A 23,600-nucleotide genomic window follows, 5' to 3' on the forward strand; every position below is an offset into this window, starting at 1 on the left:
CCTCAAGACAGCACTCAAGGGCAGAGGGGTGCACGGTGCTATTGGTGGGAGCTAGGTAAGAATGGATAGATGCACACCATGGCAGTCTTTAAAAAAGATTTGGAAGCAAGATTTTGTGTTCCTCTGGTAGGTAACAATACATCTTTCAAAAGATTTTTAAAGAAAAGATTGCACAATGTGTTAGCAAATATTTGTTTTTAAATGTGCATGTAAACATGGAAAAATAAGCATAATTTTGTTTTTAATGAATAAGACTTTGGTGTGTCTGTTTCTCATAATAATAGTTGAAAAAGCTTTCTATAATATATATTAACAAAAGCTGTGTCACAAAGGTGTTTAATTGTGGCCAGTTTGCTTAATTTGCTCTGGCAAAACATTTCTGATGTTCAGCCTTCCTTCCCCATCTCAGTCCTGATTTCTAAAGCTTCTTTACCATAATCCACAAAGAGCCCAATTATACTTCAGGCCAGTTCTGCTGGAGTTGAGCCAGTTCTGTTTTTCTCCTTACATATCCCTCTGTCTTGTTGTGCATGTGCGTGTGTGTTTTTATTGTTTTGCAACAGGCCTCAGGGAATAGGAAGTATTACAACACTTCAAACATTGGTCACAAATAGAAAGTTAAATATTTTTATGGTTTCTGTATGATTGTGACACAATCTAAGATTAGTAAACATGCCATGTTTGTTCACATGGCCCAATTCTCTTTGACCCTGGTGCTGATGCTTTCATTGGAAAGTGAGAGGAAGTCAATTTTATAAGCATCAAGCCCTGATATATGAATAAATCTCTTGCCTAAGCTGTCTGACATAGTGTTCCACAGGAATCAATTTGCAGTGGGCTTTATAATCCAAAGCTAGCATTGTACTGCAGTGTTTCCTCTTACAAGTCAGAGATCACTTCTAGTCATATCAGTAAATGCCCTCAATTCAGTACCCAAATAACTTTTAACTTGGAAGTATTTGTTATGAGCATCCCCCTTCATCAGTATGACTTCTTTCTTTGTGCAGTCTTGAGAAGGGAAAAGATGAAGGCAAAAAAAAAAAAAAAAAAAAGAACAAAAATCTTGGACTTTCCACCATTAAATGTTACTAAAACATACTTTATAATCCACATCATAAGGTATGGTCAGTTCTTTATACATTACATTATACTTGCTTGTCACATGTCAAATAAAGCTTGCTTTTGATTATTTTAATACATGTAAATATGAAAAGGGAGAAGGAACATCTGTATTTTGTATTATTTTGTACTTTGAATTTAGGTTTTTTGGTCTTGGAGGAAAGGGGACAGTAGTCTCAGATTGCTGCCAACTTCTCATGTCATTGAAGGTTCTCATGGCCTCCAAGAGGCAGCAGGGAATACAGGAGATAACCAGATATTTTAAACATTTTATTTCTTGCCTTCTTTGGCAAAAGCTTGCTGCACTTTAAGCTTCTGCTAATACAGGTTGCTACTTCAAAGTAAGTTGTGTTTTAAGTAGTATAATCTCAGGAGATTATTACCTAGGAAGAAAAATTCTTGATGTTTTCTCAAAAAGATTAAATGATGGAAAATTACAAACAGTAATATCACGTTTCAGTATATCTTTATTCTATCCAAGTGATACATAATCATGGAGACATTTTGTTCATGATGAAAACAGTTTTGCCACTTGTGGTAGTGCCTGCTAATTGCCTACCCATTTTTATTTTCCCTGAGTGAAAGAGCCCTAATTTTATTCTCTATGCTATGGCAAAGCACTCAGCAAGGAATCTACATTTCCCAGACTCCTCTAGCTACACATGGCCAAGTTCTAGCCAGTAAGATGTAAACAGATACTGTTGTCCAGCACTTAATCAATGGCTTTGAAAACGGAGCACCCTCTTCCCATTCCCCCTTTTTCCCTTCCTACTCTGTGGTTTGCAGACCTGATTGCAAGGCTTCAGCAGCCTTTTTGGACCATGAGGTAATCTGAAGGATAGAAAATGCAGCCTGAAGATAGCAAACAGGAAAAACTGAGGGAATGTGGTTTCTGACAGTGATCATTTGTGATCTTTATGCAACCCTGAAAAAACTGTTCCCAAAATTTTGTTGCTGACTTCCAAGCTTTCAAGGAAGTAGTTAAATCAAAGCAATAAAATTAGTATAAAGTGAACACTGAAAAGTTTGGCAATCCAGTAGCATCATGTAGTGAAGTACTGACTACCAGAAAACTCATTCCCCATATTCACTTGGTAATGCTCATACTTAGTGCTCGTCATTTGTTAGAAAAGAGAAACCTTGAACCTCAAGGCAAAATCTTTTTTTTTTTTTTTTAATTTTATTTTACTTTAGGTTATGGGGTACATGTGCAGGTCATGCAGGGTTGTTGCATAGGTGCATACTATAGCTGGCATATCTCCCCATGTTATCCCTCCCCATTCTTCCCACCCCCTGCTGTCCCTCCCCTAGTCTCCCCCCAGCTGCTCCCAGCGTGTGATGCTCCTCTCCCTAAGTCCACATGTTCTCATTGTTCAACGTCCGCCTATGAGTGAGAACATGTGGTGTTTGGTTTTCTGTTCTTGTGTCAGTTTGCTGAGAATGATGGTTTCCAGATTCATGCAAGTCCCTACAAAGGACACAAACTCATCGTTTTTTATTGCTGCGTAGTATTCCATGGTGTATATCTGCCACATTTTCTTTTTAAAAGAATTCAGAACATACCATATGAAATCATTGCTATTATAAATAAACTTGATCATGATATGAGCAAAAGCATTACATTTTAAAATGTAGCTCCACTAAAAAGAATTGAGGTCTGAGGAGGAAATGTACGCAATGAGCTTGGAACATTTTGTGACACCAGATAACAGGAAGTTATCAATGACTATTTTAGGTCATGTCAGAAGGACTTCAGAGCCAATCTAAATAAGTCCTCACTGGTCAGAGATGGGGTAGTTTGAGCATCAATAAAGATCTTAATTTCAGTGGGTTGTTGTGCATCAACTAGGTAAAAATCTCTAAGTTAATTATGATTTTCAAAGATTAAAAACTTACTGTAGTGTTAGAGGATGCTAGAGAACCACCTTGTGATTTTGAAAACGAGTGAATAAATGAAAAGAATCAACCACTTATAAACAAGAAACTCATTTTTATATTATTTACAGATCACAAGCAAAAGAACCAAAGATATCCATTTTGAGTGTTTTCATCCTCTTATTTTGTCTGTGGCTTCAGACGGTGAATCAAAGGCATCCACTTCCAGAATCTTGAGTACCAAAGACAGAAATTGATTTGAATGTGAATAAAGTGCAAATATTTGCAGTTCTCACTCCTGCCCTGGCACACGGCTTTACCACATCACACAGAAGCAACAGTGACTCTCGCCTCTCTCTCTCTCTCTCTCTCCCTCCTGCACCACCAGACTTTTTACTAGATAAGTAAACAGTTTGGAAATTCTTTGTTAATTTTTCTAAGCATTATTGGCATTCATCATTTACCTATAGCATAGCTTATTGTTTGTTTTCATCACATTATCTGTTTAATGCCACAAAGAAGGAAACATCCATGTCGAATAGATTTATTTTCTCCACATACACATATCCCTGAAAGAATTCATTAAGCATTCAGTAAGTAGGTAATTGGCATTTAAAATGCTAAATATTACATAGAAATTGTGGTAGACTGTTACATAGTAGTTTATGATTTTTCTCAGCCATTTTATTAATTTGTGGGGAAATTGGTTGGAGCTTTTGGATGGGCTAGCTAAGAGTAAATTATTATTTTTCCCATTTAAAAATGATAGGTTCTCAGTATTCAAATGTTTGTTTCTCAATGGCTTTTAAAACTCAGAAAATGTATTCCAGAAACCATGATGAGCATTTTCTATACATTGTCTCATACTGTCCACGAACTGAATTTTACCAGTCTGTGACTGCACCTGCAGGGATCTCTTTCTCCTTCCCATTCAGCCCAGTCACCCCATGACCTCCAATCATGCACACCTGCTCTATTCTGAATCTTGATTTCCTGCCTGTCACTCTGCAGCATCCTAACCTTCCAGTTTTGCTCAGATCTTACTAAGACTTCAGGTCTGGGAATACTTACACTCTCTATCATTATCCTCTTTCCCTCTCTTTCCTCCTCACACAGCTTAGATTTCATGGTTCTGTATGATAATCACTTTCTTACAAATGACTTTAGCTACCCTCCCACTAACCTCATAGGGGAATTGTAAGGATTAAATGAGTGAATACTCTTGGAGTACTTGGGAGGATTTACATAGTGTTATTATGTAGTATCTGCTTAGCAGTGTCAATTGTTGGTATTACTTAGTTCTCTCCTGTCTTCTTGTACTTGTCTGACAAAATTCCAGTCCCTCTCCTCCTACCCCACCACCAAGTACATAGAAGTTGCTGGGGATGGAAGATAATCATGCTAACTCATCTCCTGATCACGTCTCAAATGTGTAATTAATTTTGCCTAGCAACACTGCCATACTTCCCTAGAATATTTGCTTTTCCACTTTCTGGAATGTATGTTCAAATCACTTTCCTCCATTCATCTGTACTTCCTGATGTTCTTGGTACAAATAACAGGAAATCCTATTTCAGCTGACTTAAACCATAAGACCTGTATTACCACAAGCAGTCACAAAGTAAGACATCATCAGGATTGTTAAGGTCAGCAGCCTAGTGCTGTCTTTCTGCTGTGCCATCTTTAATTTGGAGACTTTGCCCTTGCCACCTTCCATCACAGTGGCTGCCATAGCTCCAAGTATCACATGTAGAGGTGACAGCATCATGGAAGAAGACCTGTGTATTACTGAATGTCTTTATTTCAGTGAAAAAATCTTTCCTAGATGACCCCTGGCAGACAGCTTTATTGAAGGAAAGGTAGGGTGAATGGTGATAGGAAAGGTGGCTTATAAGACGTGGTTGGCTGCAGCTGAGCAGCTGAGCCTCAGTGAGCACCTGTCCAGGTCTTGCTGACATTTGTCTAGGCAGTCTCCCTAAGTGATCTTATTCAGGACTCTGGCTTTGAATGCCTCCTGTATGATACTAATGATTGGTAAACCTTATTCTCTGTGTCCAGTCTCAAACATGACTGCTCCACTCTTAGTGTAAAAGATATTTTATACTTACCATGGCCAGAGCACAGCCTCTCCCCGCCTCCCCCATTCTTGTCAATATTCATAATATGCAACACTCACACACTCAGGCTAAAAATATACCATTAAATTGATTTTCCTTTCCCCCAACTCCATTTCACTAGCAGTTTCAGACAATGCTTATTCCAAGTCCTCCCTACATTGCCCTATCTCAGTCCAAGCTGCCATCCTGTTGCACTTGAGTGACAACTGGGTACCTTGCTCTGATTTTGCCCCTATTATCTCTTCTTTCCCAATTTTACAAATGATCTTTTTAAAGTGCAGATCAAATTATGCCAGTTGCTGTTCAAAACCCTCCAGTGCCTTCGTGTCACTTTGCCTAGGATGAAATGTAAACTTTTACTCTGCCTACCCAAGCTCCTGTCCTGCTACTCCTCACATCCTTTCCTCTGAGCCACAGTAGTCTCCTTCCTCTTCAGTGGGCTATACTCTGCCTTGCCTTTGCCTGTTTGTACCAGCTAAGCTCATCACCGGGTGTTCTTCCTGATCTTCATTTGGATATGTGGTTATCATTCAGATATTGGCCTCACCTTTATCAAGCAGGCCCTCTTCAATCACCCAATCTAAATTGGTCATCTAGTGTGCTGTCTCAGAACTCTTTTCCCTGCCTGAAATTCTGTAACACTCGTCACAGTCCCTTCTCTCTGACCCACGTGCTTGCTTCTTGGCATTTGTCTTTGCTCCCCTCCTGCAGAATGATTCAGTTTATATCAGAGATGGTCTATCTTGTTCAGCCTGTGGGTTCAGCACCTAAGACCGTGCCTAGTACTTGTTAGGTTACTCAATCAATACTTTATTTATTGAACTTAAATAAGTCTTATTTGCAAAAAGTAAAACCGATAAACTCCCAGTTTCATCTGACCTTTTAAAAGAGAAAACTGGTAGCTCTGTTACTGTATCGTTCATCTATTTGGAGAGTAAGTAATAGAAATTGACTCTGGCTACCTTAAGTGAAAAGGAAATTTATTGTAAGACTTCTGAAATCAATAGATGGGTAGATATTGAAACTTAGAGCACAAACTGGAATCCAAGAGTCCCAGAGCTAGGCAGTTTACACTGTGGCAGGTCTGCATATCACTACCCTGCACTCCTTGTGAGCGTGGCAAATCTCCATGCCATGAGGTTGCCCATTCAGACTCTCAGTCCTGGGAAACAGCATCCAGTGGGCCAGACCTGATGTAGATGCTTGTCTGACTGTGTCAGGGCAGAGAAGGTGGCTCTGGCTCCTGGGCTTCAGTTGCAGGGCTCCTTTACTGACCAAGGCTGATACAGTGGGGGAGAGGAGTGGCCAAAGGGGTCTCCAAAAGCAAGACCAGGATTTTAATAGAGGCAGTGGATGTTGAGCAGCCAAAACATGACCAACATTGAAAGCATTTGGGGAACTGGTTTTGAAGGTTCTCTCTGAGCTTGTTGGAGTTCCACCACAAATAGTACAAAAATCTACCTACCTCCTTTATCTTCTTAGTTCATGACCATAATTCTCCCTCAAATCTGTGAGGAGTCAAGATGGAGTCACTGGTGTTAAAAATAATAATTACCCTGACAAATAGAACTGAGAAGGCTGTGAAAAGAGGGTTCCCAAGGAGGCGGAGGTTGCAGTGAGCCAAGATTGCGCCATTGCACTCCAGCCTGGTGGCAAAGCAAGACTCTGTCTCAAAAAAAAAAAAAAAAAAAAGAGTGTTCCCATGCCATCACAAAACACTCTGCAAAAACCAGAACCTTACATGAAAGCCATTGCAACCTTACACAAAAGACACTTCTGCAAGGATGTCTGTTCAACCGCCTGTCCAGTCTCAGGCTGATGTCACTTGTTACTGATCTTTGTAGCCAAGGATAAGTATTTCAAAACAGTTATGTATTCTTCATCATTTTTTCTTTAAAAAGCTTCGTCTTCCTTTATCTCCCTGAATATGCACATAGTTTACTATGGCATGCGTATTCCCATTACAATGCTTTATTACCAGATTTCTTTCAGGGACCCTCTCTCTGTTTTTTACTTAGGTAGACAAGCTCAAATCTTCATTAGAGAATGACAGTCCTATATCACTGTTTCTCATGCTCTCAGATGCCCAGTGGTTTCTTGTCCCCCTCAAAGTAAAGAGTAAACCCCAGGTCCTTTAGGACCCATGGGACCCATGGGACCCACGGGATCTGGCTCTGCTATGCACTTCAGCCACACTGGACCTCCTTGTGCTCCACAAGTGAATCAGTTGCAATTCCTACAAGACCTGTGCCCCACATATTCCTCCGGGAGATGCATTCCCCAGACCTGTGTGGGAATCCTTGCTTCCTCATGCCTCACTCAGCTCCAGTGTTGCCTGCTCAGAGCCCTTCCCTGGCCATCCTGTCTTAACTGTGCCCACCCCCACTCCATCTCCCCCTGCTCTCTTACTGTCTGTATTTTTTTTACTTATTGTGGGGCTTCCCATGAGAGTGTTGAACACCAGGGGCCAGAGGCTTTGTTTTGTTCATGGATGTATCCATGTACCTAGAATAGGGTCCCTCCATAGTGATGCTTCAGTAAGTGAACAAATGGGTTGTCATCTGTGAAATTAGTTTTAAAGGAGGAATTCCAAAATGGTCCTAAACAACAAGTAGACAGCATGTCAGGTGATGATTGCAATTACTTATTTGGTTATGTAAATTCTGTTGCTTTAATTTAAGAGAATTATCTCCCCACCTCCTGTTTTAGAGCAGTGGGTTAGTAGATGCCGCTGCCTCTTTGAGCTTAATGTTGGAGCCTGTTAGAAATGCAGAATCTTAGGTTCACCTCAGACCCACTGAATCAGAATCTCCCAAGTTGACACAGCCAAGGCAAAAAGCCTTAAAAATCCCCTTGTGTTTTATAAGAATTCACACATTAGAAAGGGAAGGACAGTGGCCAAGGTACTTGCTTTCTTCATAGCATAATAATGCAGCTTTGAAACTCAGTTTCTCCTTGCTGATGTGGACATACTATCATGTAGGTACACCTAACTTCACATAGTACCTTTGGCTGGTGGGGTGTTGAAATCACAGAAATATTATAGTTGCTTTTCTGTGGAAGAAAAAGTGCAATAAATTCACTACCCTTAGGAAGGTTTGAGGCACTTGTTTTTTAAAATTTATTTTTAACTGACAAATAATTGTATATTTATGGGCACAATGTGATAATTTTGTTTTTGTTTTTATATTTTTAGAGACATCTTGCTCTGTCACCCAGGCTGGACTGCATTGGTGACATCATAGCTCACTAGATCATCTACTTCCTAGGGTCAAATGATCCTCCTGCCTCAGCCTCCCTAGTTAGCATGCCATGCCTTGCTGATTTTATATCTCTGTGTATGGTAGAGACAGAGTCTTGTTATGTTGGCCAGGATGGTCTCAAACTACTGGGCTCAAGCTATCCCCCTGCCCCAGACTCCCAAAGTGCTGGGATTACAGGTGTGAGCCTCCACTGCACCTAACCATGGTGTATTGATCTATGTAAACATTGTGGAAAGAGTCAATCAAACTAATTAACATATCCACTGCTTCACCAACTTATCTTTTTTTCATGTGGTGAGAATGTTAAAAAATCATATAGTACATACTGTTATTAACTGTGGTTGCTGTGAGGTCTTTGTTCTTTAGTGAGAACCTTGTGAGCTATCCTGGAATTACCAGCTTAGTTTCACATTTCTCCTCATACAATGGAGTACCTGCAGGAGTGTCCTGAGAATGTGTTACTTGCTGATGTCTTAATCCCTGAGTATATGGCTACAGCCCAGGGAGCCTCAGAGCAGATCCTGGCCAGGAGTCAAGGCTCTGCATTGTGAGCAGTTGGATGGACAATGTGAGTTTGAATAGTTTTGTAGACCACTGTCATCTTAAATGCATTAGGGCTGCTTGTTAGACTGAAATAATTGCAAATTCACCAAGGAAAATCCTGTTTTTTAATTCCACTGCTTAATTTCATCAGTCACTAAGACTGTTTAGAAATGGCACTTTAGGAATCCTGAATTCAGATGCCTAAGGGAACTAGCAGATTATATGATCCAATCTAGTAAAGCAAACCTTGTGTGAAACAATCAACTGACAGAAATAAGATACACTACCTTCACTTTTACCTAACTCTAAAATTAATGTTGGAGTTTGATATTCAGAATTAAGAAAAGGTGGATTGAAGTAATTTTTTTTCTAGTTCTTCTGTTTATATTTGGAGTTTACAGTCTGATGGCAGGCATGGCCTGCTAACTAAGGAGGCTGAGACAGAAGGATCATTTGAGCCTAGGAGGTGGATGCTACAGTGAGCTATAACTGCACCCAGATTTCAGTGGCTTGTCTCAGCTTTTGGATTGAAATGTAGTTTTTCAATAAACCTTGACTTCCTTAACTAGCAAGAGTACTGAGTTTCATTTAGTTTAATTATAGAAAATGCCTTTTAATAAATTTAAGTACTTTAGAGCTGGAAATGAATGTTGACATAGTTTTGTCGTTTGGGGTAACTATTCCTGAGGTATTTGTAAAAGTTTTAGATTCCAATCAGTCATGTTTAGTTGTCTGATATTGCGCTGTAACTTTCATTTGTAAAGTTCTTTGCCCATAGTATCATTAGTAATTAAGAAAGGCAAACTGAATAGATTATAGAATTTTTAAAAAGCTTAAATCATGAATTTTGTATGCCTAGTGGGTGGAGGGGACATGTTGCTCTCAGTTGCACACATGTAAAAATATAGTTCAGGCCATCAGTCTTCAATTTCTGCAAACTAAGATAATTTCTTGCCAAACAAATGTTCTAAAAGTTAAAATTTCATTAGGAATGAGTGAATGAAATCACGTATTTATGTAATCATTTTAAAAAGTCCCTTTTAAGAAGTAGTGTTGGGAATACTTTATACCCTATGCAAAAATTAACTCAAAATTGATCAAAGACCATAGCATGAGAGCTAAACGTGTATACCTCTTAGAAGAAAGCGTGAAGACAAAGCATTATGACATTGGATTTGGCAGTAATTTCTTGGCTATGACACCAGTAACACAGGAAACAAGAGAAAAAAGAGGTAAATTGGACTTCACCAAAATTTAAAATTTTATGCATCAGACACTATCAACAGAGTGGAAAGGCAACCCATGGGATGGGAGAAAATAATTTGCAAATCTATATCTGATAAAGGATTAATATCCAGAACATATAAAGAACTCCTATAACTCAACAAATAAAACAACTTGAGATGTAAATTAAAAATAAGCAAAGGACTTTAAATAGACATTTCTCCAAAGATGATATGTGGTTGGCCAATAAGCACGTGAAAACTTTCTCTTTGTCACTAGTCATTAGGGAAGAGAGGCTCAGCATCTCTAGTCACAATGAAATTGTTCCCAAAACACCAGGGGTTCAGTCTATGTCCTCTTGCTCTAAACAGAAAGCCAATCACTGTCACAAGTATTGCCAAGAAAGAAGGCTTTAATTGGGCTGCTGCTGCTGAGATGGGAGCTCAGCCTCAAATTCATCTCCCTGACCCACTGAAACTAGAGGTTTATATAGTAGGGAAGAACTGTAACTGTATAAGAAAACAACAACTAGGGAGGGGCAAGGAGTCACCTGGTGTGATCAAAGTCCTTTGATACTTTTTTTGGAAGGCCTGAAGGTCCTTTTTTGAGAAAGAAACTCAAAACAGATAAAAGTTTCAGCTTAACAGCAGAAAGGTCAATTTCTGTGTTTATCCAAAAGAACTGTCTAGGGGACTATTGGGCAGGTGTCAAAATGCTACTGCACACCCATTAGGATGGCTACTATCAAAACAATAAAAAATATTTAAGTGTTGGTGAGGGTCGAGAGAAATTGGAATTTTTGTTTTCTGTTGGTAGGAATGTAAAATGGCTTGGTGACTATGGAAAACATTATGGTGATTTCTCAAAAAATTAAACCAAAATTACTGTATGATCTAGCAGTCCCATTCTGTGTATATTGAAAGCATAGTCTTGAAGAGATATTTGTATATCCATGTTCATGGCAGCATTATTCACAATAGCTAAAAAGTAGAGCAACCCACGTATTCTTCCAGGGATGAATGGGTAAGCAAAATGTGGTATATATGTACAGTGGAATGTTATTCAGCCTTAAAAAGGAATGGATATCTGACACATGCTACAACAGAGGTGAATCTTGAAGACATACTAAGTGAAACAGGTGAATCACAAAAAGGCAATACTGAATGATTCCATTTATATAAGGTGCTAAAGTAGATGACTTGTGATGTCATCCACAAAGGTCAAGTCCTAGATGCAGAGTTAGTGGGTGAGCCACCAAAGGGTTTTCCCCTGGTTCCTGTGATTCATTGTTTTCAGTGGGTCAGAAAGTTAGCTCTCTTGTGCACCATACCTGCAGCCTCCACGGCAGGCCTGCCAGCAGTCTATTGTGTTGTGCATCCAACTTATGGAACAAAGTCTCAGCTTAAAGGATTGAGTCTTTTTCATAGTATTAGTTACCACCTACATGACCATTCCTTTGTTCTCATACCTGGAAAGTTATAATATAAATGGAACAATGTGATGAATGAATGTGAGCTTCAGGGACTTACACAGTGTTGTTTCTGTTGAATAAAAAGTGCAGCATTAACAATGTGGGTCACATTAGTTAATTTTGACCAGTCTACATTAGACTTTTCACAGAATACAAAAAAGAACCATTTCCTAATGTGCTTATCATGAATAATATATTCGTAAAGTTCTTCAGTCACATCAAAATTATCATCAACTCCATGAGTAAATATAGTTTTCTGAGTTATATTTATATCTGTGTTCTAATCAGCTGCCGTTGGAAGCACCATAAATAGCTTGTCTTTTCCATGCAGCGTATCCCATAAGTTCTCAGACCTATCTTTACTACACTGAGCAACATCATTGTCAACAGTTATATTTAAATTTGTCAATGCTTCATTGTCTTCAGACACATATTTTCCCCGTATCGAGTAAGCACTTGCATAAACTCGTAATCTCTAACTGCTTGGGCAGTTTAAACACGTAATAACTGCATTTTGCAGTAGCATTATCATTGTATTTGTTTGAAAACAATCTGTATTGAAAATATTAGTGCTTTTACAGTTCATTCAGGGTTTCTTTTTCTAAATATTCTGTTTTCTTAATATTACTTATGGTTCTTAATGTGGTTTGCCTAATAAGGCATCTTAAGCTGTGTTCTTCCAGTTGAGGCATACTTTGTTAAACATGTGCCTTTTGTGGTCTTGAAATTTTTTCCACTTTTCACAGAGATGTGAACAAAAAATGATTTTGCTTTCCTTTAAAGAAAAGAACTGGTGTAATGCTTTATGGGGTATTGCAGTAACAGAGAGTGGTGGAGACTGGCACGTGAAAGAACGTTGTGTCTAAAAGGCACAGCTGCAGTTGATGCAGGTGGAAATTGGTATTTAAGATACAATCACCGATCTAGTTCTAAATATTGGTAGCTAATGCAGAAAGAAAAAGTTTTCTATTTTGTGGCCAAGCAAAACCCAGTGAGCTTGTGTAAGATGGTGAGTGTCCGTTTGCTTTTCCTGCTCAGAAAGGGGGCAGTCAGCGGCTCCTCTGCCTACTGGCGCAGACATCATAAGGGTAAGATTTAGGCGAACACTCACGTTGCAGCTGTTTTTGTATTCTTGGTAGACATTGAGGCTAGACCTGTGTTACCTGCTTTTGCCCAACTTTGTATTTAATGAGATCCCATCCTCATCACTGGAAGATACTGTGGTGAACATGTAGACAAATCTAGTGAGTTCGACCACCTTCAACAAAATGGCATCTTTTGCTGCAGAACTATTCTGACCCTAAGTTTACCCTAAATCATGCTAATATACCTACTGTGTTCCCTTGGAATTGAAGAGTTAATCAACTCCTGAAGTCCCTAAAGTAGTAAGTGGTAATGTCAAAATCAAATGCATGGCTCTTACTCCACACAGAGTGGATTTTCCTCACCAACTGGAAGAGGGGTGTGTTTGTGGGAGAGAGCATATCTAGGAGAGTAGATGACCAGGACCGGCACTGAGAAATAACTACCACCAGGGCAAAGCCTATTTTCATGAATAATTGTCTGGTTTTATTTTTAAATTAAAATGTGTTTACAATTTATTTACCATAATGGATTCTTTAAAAGAATATGAGTTGAATGTCTCCGAATTTAAGTTTTATTTAAGCTGAAAGAAGAATGCCGAGCTTGATGAAACTCTGCCTTTCTGGTCAGTGGACTTACTGGCTGGTACTGCCTGTCACTGCTGTTTACCTTATGGTTACTGACACGGTGATGACTGTGGATTGGACTCAGGGTATGCCAGAAAGGTTGTAGGTTATATGCAGTGCCAAAATCACTTAATAAGGATGTAAGGCTCTGGAGTCCTTTTTTGGTGTTACTAGTTTTATAAGTGAATTAAGAAATTAGATTCTGTTCTGAAGTAGTTTCCCAGCTACTCATTTTAACATGGAAACTTCTGGCCCTGATCTATTTTTATAAATGAAGCTGTGAAACACTAAAGTGTTCGAACTAAAAGGTATCAAATCATTACCTATTCTCTCTCCTTCACCCTTCAGGGGGGACACAGCGATTGCCACGTGCCATTGGAATGTCCCTGGCCAAGGAGCTCATATTCTCTGCGCGAGTCCTTGATGGCCAGGAAGCCAAAGCAGTGGGCTTAATCAGCCATGTTCTGGAACAGAACCAGGAGGGAGATGCTGCCTACAGAAAGGCCCTGGACCTGGCAAGAGAGTTTTTACCTCAGGTATTTCTCATTAGAGTTTATTTTTTCTTATTTTAGGAAACTTTATAACGCTTTGACTAAAACAGCAGTCATCTTGCATACCGAAGAAGCCCTGGCTTGCATCCAAGTAAAGGTATGCATGGGCTCTGAAACTAGAGCTGTTACATGAGCTAAACATTACAATCCTGTGGAATTCAGGTGAGGCTTTGAAGATGCTCCAAGGGTCTTATCGTAGCCATATTTTGATAAAATATCCCTTGAACAACACTTGTCACGTGTGCACAACTTCCTAGAAAGGTGTTTTAATTTGCTCGCCAGCTGAGCGCTCTAACGGAAGGCGTAGCCATGGAGAGAAAGAGTGATAAGGCTGGCTGTCACACTGGGCCACCCCAAATCAAAATACCTCGAAATATGCTGTTTTCTAGTAAGGGACTGTAGTCTGTTGTGTCAGAATGGGCTTTCGTTGCAGTGGCTTCACTTGAAAAGTGAAAAGCAGCAGTTGTATCTTCTGCATGTGTGCTCATGGTGGTATAGGCATTGCATTAACTTCTTTGTGCTTCCTCACAAGTACGCTTTCAAAATCTAGAACACATCTTGTGTGGCTGACTCATCAGTGTTATCAGTGGCCATGCACTGACAGTCCTGTTTTAAGTGATTCTTTTTGTCACTTGTTCAGATATATTTTTCAAGTATGTCTTTGGTCTGAAATCACAAGATTAAAAGACTTTAAATTAAGTGAAAGAGTCTTATTTTGCTTTGTAAACAGTAGTGACATTTCTTTATTTCTAGCGAACTGTGAAGTTTTATAACCCCTTAACCATTTCTGGAGTCAAAATAATTTTCTCTCTTACTCAAATAGGATTAATATTTAACTCAAATAGGATTCATAAAGTTTTTGTGGGCTCTGGATCTTTTTGGGAATGCTATGAGATCTATCTTTTAAAAAATGCTTGAATGCTCACATTTGTTCAGAGTTTTGTATTCAGTTTCAGAAAGTGTTCTTGGCATTCAGCACAGGAGCCTTTGCTGACAAACCAGGCCCCACTCTGCTGGTATGTACCTGCTGAATCAGTTTTTAAAACCACGGTGCCTGGTGTTGATGCTTCTGGTCCTTCTTAATTAACTTAGGAGCTGTTAGCTCTTTAAGAGAAGGACCATTATATAATTTGTTCCCATAAAAGGTTATGGACACCGATACACTCAGTTACTCAATAAGTATTTGTTGGATTGATTGAGAAAAAGCAAATAAAAAAATATTTTTGCCTTAAAAAGAAAAGACTCACTACAAACTTATTCTCGCCAAATATTAGACAAATCTCTACCTAAAGAGAGATTAATGGTACAAGTATCAGGAGAGGTAATTTGACTGAATATTGGTGTTATAACTTACATTGGCTTAAAACTTTATGACCAAGACATCTCAGTTGAAAGAAAGGGTGTGTTTAAGAAAGGTTATGGCAGAATTCCAGTTCTGATGATCTGCAGCACCCACTCCTGGCCTCTTGACACAGATGTTCAGCTCTCTGCTTCAGAACTCTATAGACAGCTTGTTAGCCCTCAGGGCCTAACTTGCTCTGTCTCCCATGATGCTCCTGTGAGCACCATGCAGCAAATTCCACTACTGTTCACACACCGCTGCCCCAAGAACGTGGGCACTGTTGTCCCCTCCCTCCACCCCCGCTCCCTCCTTCCACTCCCAGCATGTCGAGCTGCATCCCATTGTGTGGTCACCCAGCTGTCATCACAGTCCCTGTGTGTGTGCCTCTGTCACTTTTCATCTGAAGGACACTCCTCTGAGAATGTTGATTGTTAAAATTAATTTTACTCCAGGTCAATCAAATGTATAAGCAGCTGTTGAGTTACTTCAGAAAATATGTGACAGCAAAATTATATGCACAAGTTACCAAGTGAAGTTTGAGTGTAATCATCTTTCTTTTTATGTTTGTTACTTTGTTGCCAAATGATTAGTCTTCCAAGTAACTGAAAGCGTCTGTAAAATTAGTATTTCTAGGTGATATCTGTATTATATATTACTTCCATTTATCTGAGAAGAAAAGGCTTGTAAAGAAGAAAAGGCATTGGTTTTATGTTTTAAAGGGGAAACAAATTAAATCAAATACTATCTCTAATAGCATTTTGAATTTTCCTGTTTTTCTCATGGTTTTCTAAGTCTTACTTCCCAAAGTGTGGTCTGTGGAACAGCAGCGTGGGCATCTCCTGGCAGCTTGTTAGTCTTGCAGAATCTCAGGCCCATCTTAGTCCCACTGAGTCCACATCTGCATTTTAGCAACGGGGATAGGGATTTGTGTGCACCTAGAATTTGACAGCCACCTTTTCTTGGTCAATAGGTGATGAAAATTAAAAAATTAGAGGAGCACCCTGTTTAATAAAATGGATTGATGATTATGAAAAAAATGATGTTGGTGTCTGCCACACATGCACATCACAATGGGAAGAATTATCAATAAGATACTTGTCTAACAACTATAGCTTTGGAAATTGTGGCCTTTGAAAAAGATCTGTCAACATGATGTGGAAGAAGATTTAGATAGGTCAAATTTAATAATAGAAACTCCTTGATAGGAAAACATGTCTTTTCATGCATTCATCCATGTCACATCCAAGAGTCCTTTGCTGTGCCTGTTGTTTAGGGCCTACCTTGTGATGAATTCACATTCGTCAGCCATAAACAGTATTTTAGGACTTTAAAATGTGATCAATAACAAAATTCCATCTGAGGGATTCTGGTTTTTCTGTAGGCTAGCTTGGTATGAATTTGGCTTCTGCAAGACACAGGTATCAGTTTCCTTCTCACAGCAGATATCCAGTTCATTCCCCTGTGACTCTTCTACATCCTGAAAGACTTAGGTAGACTTCAAATTTATTTGTGCTGCGGGAACACTGCCTAGAGGACACTCTTGATTAGTCCACCATCGTTGCTGTTAGGTATCAAGCTAATGGAGGAAAGATAAAGAGCCACTGTCTGAAACAGATGATATCAGAGCCCTACCTTAATCAACAGCAGCAGCCTCATCCCCAACCCGAGTTTCTGTCAAAACCTGTTATGTGTTGAGGCAAAAGACTTTGCCTCCTTTTCCTTCCTCAACTTAACTTCTAGGAAGTGTTGTTGAAGAAGAGCAAGCTCACAGCTGGACGTGCACTACCTGCTGACCTTTAAGGATCTGGAGTTTGCAGCATAACAGAACACTGTGGATTCTAAATAATGTGCTGATGGCAATTTTCCATCTAGTGTCCGACAGCCATTGTTGACTGTGCCATGGATCCAGTAGTGGGAATTTCTGAATCTTACGGAGATATACAACATAATTTGCATAAATAATCAAGTCTATTTCTTTAATTTGAATTTTAGGGACCTGTTGCAGTGAGAGTGGCAAAATTAGCAATTAATCAAGGCATGGAGGTAGGTTCCTTAATGCTTGAGTTTGTTTTTGGAATGGAGAGTGGAGATTTAAATTAAATGAATCATGTTTAGACTCCTACATTTTTTTTTTTTTAAGTTCTAAGATATGGTTGTTTAAATGCTACTATTACTGAAAGCTACTGAAGTTCCTTGCAACCAAGTCATTGATTTCATTCTTACGGTTATTGCTAGTTCAATTTCATAATCACAGAATTCAGTAATTTTACCAGTGCTCTGAAGCTTATGACATGCTCATTATTTTTGCCATCGAGTTAACAGATTTATTGTCTGGTAGTTCATAGAAAACCAAAAGAACAGGGCATTCTGTGTATTTTTAGCATTGGTGTTATACAAAACATTCCAAGGAGAACTCTTAGCTCTCTCCACCTTTAGCTTCTCAATGTGCTCTCTGCAGGGAGGCACACATAATGCAAGGCAAATCCATTGTGTGTCATCGGGTACCCCAGGGAGATAACTACAAAAGAGTGGAGGCCCCAGGCCAGGGAGGAGGGGGTGGTGCACATACCCATTTATTTGATTTTTCATGGTAGTTGTTATATTTTGGTTAAATTATGGGTATTTTAAAGAGAAGTGCTTCCTTCTTGTAGACTAAGGAACCACTGGGTCTTCCTGGGCTGTGTAGCAGTAAAAAGAGATTGACTTGTTAGCAGTAAATATAGTTTCATAAATTTGTAAAAGTATTTGATTGGTTTATTTAAATATTAACATAATGGTAACAACACTAATAACAAATACCTTATATAGCCCTTACCGCATGTGTGTGTGAGAGTTTGTGTGTGTGTGTGTGTGTGTGTGTGTGAGAGTTTGTGTGTGTGTGTGTGTGTGTGTGTGTGAGAGTTTGTGTGTGTGTGTGTGTGTGAGGTGCTATATAAAGGCCTCACCTAGATTAACTCATTTAATCCTCACAGTACCCCCATTTGGTGAGCACTGCAATTAGCCCCTTGTTCAGACATGCTTCTTTGAAGCACAGAGAGTTTAAATACCTTCCCCAAGGTAACTCAGCTCCCAAGTGGTGGAGTCAGCATGACCCAGGAAGCCTGGTTCTGTCTCTCATGTTGGTCGCACTGACCTGCTGTACTATATCAAAGGATTCTGTGCTTTGGGGATAGGGTTATTCAATTTGAATTTATATGAAATATACCATATTTTACAAAGTGACTTCTGCTGAAATGGATTATGTTTTTATTCTCAGGTCGATTTAGTAACAGGGTTAGCCATAGAAGAAGCTTGTTATGCTCAGGTATGTAATACAATCACAAATTCAGTGAGAATGATCCTTACAAATTATATTTAGCTTCTGTCTAATTCAAATGAATTTCACTGAGCAAGATTACCCTTGTGCCCATTCCAAAATCATACAAATGGGTTGAAATTAGTTGTTTCTGCTGTTTGTTACTAGCTCTTCTGATAGATTCTGTTCCACAGGCATGTCTCTTATCTGTATAATCTGGAAAACTCTTAGAGTAACTGAGTCAGTCCTCTGTGTACAGTAGCTGTCTCTTGGGCTTATGCTTGCTTTTGCGGGTATGGACCTGGCCTCCCACTCCAGTGTAGAGAGGTCGAGGAGAGTGGTGATTAGTGTGTGGCTGCCATGCAACCTGGGGGTGACTCTCCTTGGCTTTTCCTGAAGTTCTGAGCCTTCTGTCCTGCCCACTGAAGGTTCACTAATAAAATTATAGTTATATTTTTTACTCAATCGGCGCTTTTCATCTGTAAGTTTTGCATTTGTGGATTCAACCAAGTGTAAATTGAAAATATTCAGGAAAAAAACAAGGATGGTTGCATCTGTACTGAGCATGTACTGACTTTTTTCCTTATCATTATTCCCTAAATGATACAGTGTAACAACTGTGTACATGGCATTTACATTATACTAGGTATTATAAATAATCTAGAGGTGACTTGAAGTACACAGGAGGACGTGCATAGGTAATATGATACTATGCTATTTTATTAATATATAAGGTGCTTGAGGATCTACAGATTTTGGTATCTGCATGAGGTCCTGCAACCAGCCCCCTACAGATACTGAGGGAGGACTGTATATAAATTGATAGGTCTTCCTGTAGAAGAAAAAATGTTTTCCCTTTTTTGTCTTTCTCTGAAAGATAGAACTTTGTTTTGGGGCATCTGAAATAGCAAAAACAGTTTTGTTCTGCCTTTCCTGAGAGTTGGAAACTGCATGAGCACTGGTTTAAAGGAGCAGTATCTAGAGTGTGACTCTGTGCCCATCCTGTATATGTCAGCCACCGCCTGTCATTGATGAGTACGTGCATGAGGAGAATGAATTACAAACATCTTAGAAATGGACAGCCTCAGAGCCCAGAGAAAAATTTTAAAAGCACATTTGGCTATAAATTACAACTTACTAAATGCAAAACTCAGAAATCATACAGGGTATTCTCCAGACCACAATAGAATTAAACTGGAAATCAATAAAAGAAAGGTAGCTGGAAAAGCCCAAAATATTGAGCAATTAAACAACACCCATCTAAATAATGTTATATGTCAAAGACATATTGAGGAATTATAAAATATTTTGAATTAAAGTGAAAAATACAACTTCTCAAAGTTTGTGGGATATATTGAAAGTCGTGCAATAGAAATAGCATTGGATGTATATATTAGAAAAGAGAAAAGAGATAAATCAATAATAACCTTCTACCTTACTAGGAAACTAAAAAGAAGAGCAAAATGGGGTATAGGACCACTTGGAATAAGAATTCCATAATTAGAATTGTTCAAGTAACTGATAGATTACAAAATTTAAGAATGTGGTTCTACGTAGTTTTCTTAGATAGTGCTTGATAAACTTTTACAGTTGTTTGAACATTTTTTATATATTTAATGTTTTGTCTTTCTTAGACCATTCCAACGAAAGACAGACTTGAAGGTCTTCTTGCTTTTAAAGAGAAAAGGCCCCCTCGCTATAAAGGAGAATAAAAGGAACAGAAATTCTTAAGATGCCAGTGTAATAAATGTACTTCTGGAAGTGTCTTTTGGATCCACTATATGCCTGAGCACGTGGAATCTCAATGACCAAAGTGAAGAGAAAATTATTCATATAGTGTAATTAGCATCCGGAATGGACCCATCTGTGTACTTCACTCAAATATGTAAATGTCATATTCATTCAGATTTATAAAGCTAGTAGTGTATATTGTCAGAAAACAGGCAAAGTTAGATATACATTTTTAAATATTTCCTGCATAAGAGGCTTTCTGTTCTTAATTTTTTAATGTGAATAATTTATATATTGCACACTAGGAAATAATATTGATTATATGTCTACTGTGCTGCATTAATAAAATAAAATAAAATTATTTCTCTATACCAAAAATGTGAAGTTATACCAAATAAAGTTTCTAAGTGATTGATGCATATGAACAGATACATACACATACATCTAAACCTGAAAAACGAATTGATATTCTGAGTGAAAACTACCTAATATAAATAAAACTAGTGAAAATAAAATGTGGGAATTTTTCTCTTATCCCATTCTTTCTGAATTGATTATATCATTTGCATGCTGGATTTTAAAAGAAACAACCCTTCCTCACTGCTTCTATCAGGCAACCTCTTTACGTAGTCAGTCCTGTAATTTAGTATCAAACGTGAAGAATTAATCCAAAGACTGGAGCCAAAGAACTGAAACGGACGGGAGTCCTGGTGCAGTGGGACTTCCAGGATCTCCTCCCAGCAAGTGGCCTGGCTGCCTGGCCACCTGGCCGCTTGGCCTGGGAAAGGCCATGTTTGTACACAAAGGAGGGAAGAAAATGGGGCAGCCAGGATTGGAGCATGGAAATGACGGGGACGTGGATTAAAGTGGAGACTATTCTCTGCTTCCTTACCCTCAGCTGTTTGCATCCAATTTCTGTTAGGGAAAGAGGTAAGCATAAGAACTCTTTTCTCCTCTCTAACAAACACATCATACCTTCCTACCCAGGCCAGGCCAAGAAGCTATAAAGGGAGGGCCTCCGGGGTGCATGGCTGAGTACCCACACCTGGGGATCAGGCACAGGTAGGAGGTGTGTGGGACATCAGAACGGTAGAATTCACTGTGGAAAAAGGAAGGAGAACATTCTGATGCCCTTAAATAATTTGAGATAGTGCTACTTCATTCATTTTAATAAACCACACTGCCTTCCTGGGAGTGCCCCTTGCCCACTGAACAAAGCAGCAAGCTTCACCCTGGTTCGGCCCACTGTGTCCCTAAGGTGTCCTCTCACATTTCCATATGCCAGATGAACACCTATTTCACTGTGGATTTTCATCCTCATTGTGGCGACTTCATTGCTGTTTGAAAGCATGTAGACTTTTTATTTTTTAAGTCCTGAGACATATTTTTTAACTTGGGAATTTTAAAACCTTAATTATAAAATTCCTGTAAGAGGCAAATGTAGACTGGCCATCTGCTGATGTGTGTCCTGACAAAGGTAGGCAGTGTCTTCACTAATGTTTGGACGCTAAGGTGAGCACTGTTTTTCCTTGTCACCTTAGGTACTGAAGCTCTGCAGATTTTTTGGTTTTTTTTGAGACAGAGTTTTGCCTAGGCTGGAGTGCAGGGGCGCAATCTCGGCTCACCACTATCTCCACCTCCCAGGTTCAAGCGATTCACCTGCCTCAGCCTTCCAGGTAGCTGGGATTACAGGGGCATGCCACTATGCCTGGCTAATTTTTGTATTTTTAGTAGAGATGAGGTTTCACCATGTTGGCCAGGCTGGTCTCGAATTTCTGACTTCAGGTGATCCACCCACCTCGGCCTCCCAAAGTGCTGGAATTACAGGCGTGAGCCACCGTGCCTGTCCAGCTCTGCAGATTTATGATGACTGCTCAGCTGATCATCATAAAGGGAGCTTATTAAAATTCACATAATGGCTCTCTGGTGGTTGTATCGGGCGGGCGGAATGCATACTTGTTTACTGATAAAGTTGCGGAGCTATTCATTTTGTGCATGATAATTTGTACCTAAAATGCTGCTGCTGTTTTCATAGTCCTTTAAAGGTTTCAGAGCCAGTTAATACTCTCCGTGACATGCTGAATACCACTTTCTCTTTAACTGAGCAGGACATAATTATTAGGAAAAAATTATTAAGAGTGTGCTGTACAATTCATTTCTCTGTACTTGGATTCACAGTCTACTGTCACTGATCGAACACCATCTAAGTTCCTGACAATTTCTGATGAAGTCACTGGAATGTATCTGAAAGCAAAGTCCTGTAGTGACTTAAGATATTGCAGACTTCAGGAATTATAGTGGAGAAAAGTGTCCAATTCTCTGAATAAATGTTTGCCTTTCTCTTGATTTTTCCTTTCAGTATTGGTCTTGCTGCTAAATAGTCCTGATCCTCCCCCAGGTCAAGCTCAGGGGACTCTGGGTGGGCCTAGCTGGGGAGGGCCCCGTGCATGGGCTGTTCCTCGCTCCAGCACACCGCCTATTGGTGCACACAGCTGGAAATGCAATAGACATATCCATGTGTTCACACTAGGTTAGAGAAGGCTCTCAGAAAAGGAGGATGAGTGGTCAAGCACAGAGAGAATTCAGAGGATGAAAGCAAAATAAAGAAAAAATTTCCGTTTTCTCAGAGCACAAGGCCTACTGGTTTTGAAGTAAGTTAGTGCTGGTTAATTTCTAACTTGTCTGTGAAAGGAAAGGAAAGGAAAACAGGTCTCAAATTTCTGAAGTTCTGAGGCAAGAGGAAACTTCCAATAAGGGCAAAAATAAGAGATTTTCTGAGCTTGATTTCTGTAACTTAAGGGATCTTTTCAAGTTTGGTTTGTTCTCGGTGAAAATGGATCTGGTTTTCCTGTCAATCAAGTCATCTTTTTTTTGTTCTAGCAATCAAAAATTGGTTTGTCACCAAGTGCTCCTTTTCTGGTAGCACTTTTCTAAGTGCTTCGTGAATGGGCCAAAGTAATAGAATGTCGATTCGTGGATCAGCACTTAGAAAAAGTGCATACTTGCACATGGTGGGTCGCCGGCCAGCCATTGACCCTTTTCCTCACTTGACCTGAACTTCTGCCTCTGGTAATATGCCCCACATTTGCTCTTATTTGGGCTCTCAAAGATCCTGGCACACAGACATTCAGAAATAGTAAATCATGGCATTATTTGTCTACTGATCTAGTAAAATGTTAACTAATACATAATGTCAGTATGTATTGAACTTTATCAGAATAGCAGTAGAAGTTATTTTCTCATAGTATATTAATAACTGTATACATGTTTCACAAAAACATCATTTTAAAGTTAGTAGTTAATATTCTGGTAACACATCAGCTGGAAATATTAAGGAAAAAAAATATTCTGGTAACACAG

General features: G+C 39.2%; 1 protein-coding gene across 9 annotated transcripts in view; it reads left to right on the plus strand.

Annotated features, from left to right (window-relative positions):
* Nucleotides 1–20,755, plus strand: part of AUH (AU RNA binding methylglutaconyl-CoA hydratase) — a 211,340-nt gene extending 190,585 nt beyond the window's left edge. For 5 of the 9 annotated variants that reach the window (XM_078365598.1, XM_078365596.1, XM_017971716.4 and 2 more), the window contains 4 exons: nt 13,670–13,857; nt 17,207–17,257; nt 18,471–18,518; nt 20,144–20,755. In XM_078365598.1, coding sequence (XP_078221724.1) covers nt 13,670–13,857; nt 17,207–17,257; nt 18,471–18,518; nt 20,144–20,221 — 365 coding nt within the window. In that variant the 3' untranslated portion in view covers nt 20,222–20,755. The remainder of the gene's footprint in view (nt 1–13,669; nt 13,858–17,206; nt 17,258–18,470; nt 18,519–20,143) is intronic. The other 4 variants (XM_078365552.1, XM_078365558.1, XM_017971721.4 and 1 more) reach the window with 2 other exon arrangements.
* Nucleotides 20,756–23,600: the final 2,845 nt, after the last annotated feature.

Source organism: Callithrix jacchus, chromosome 1, assembly GCF_049354715.1.
Source record: "Callithrix jacchus isolate 240 chromosome 1, calJac240_pri, whole genome shotgun sequence".
In the NCBI taxonomy this organism is placed as follows: Eukaryota; Metazoa; Chordata; class Mammalia; order Primates; family Cebidae; genus Callithrix; species Callithrix jacchus.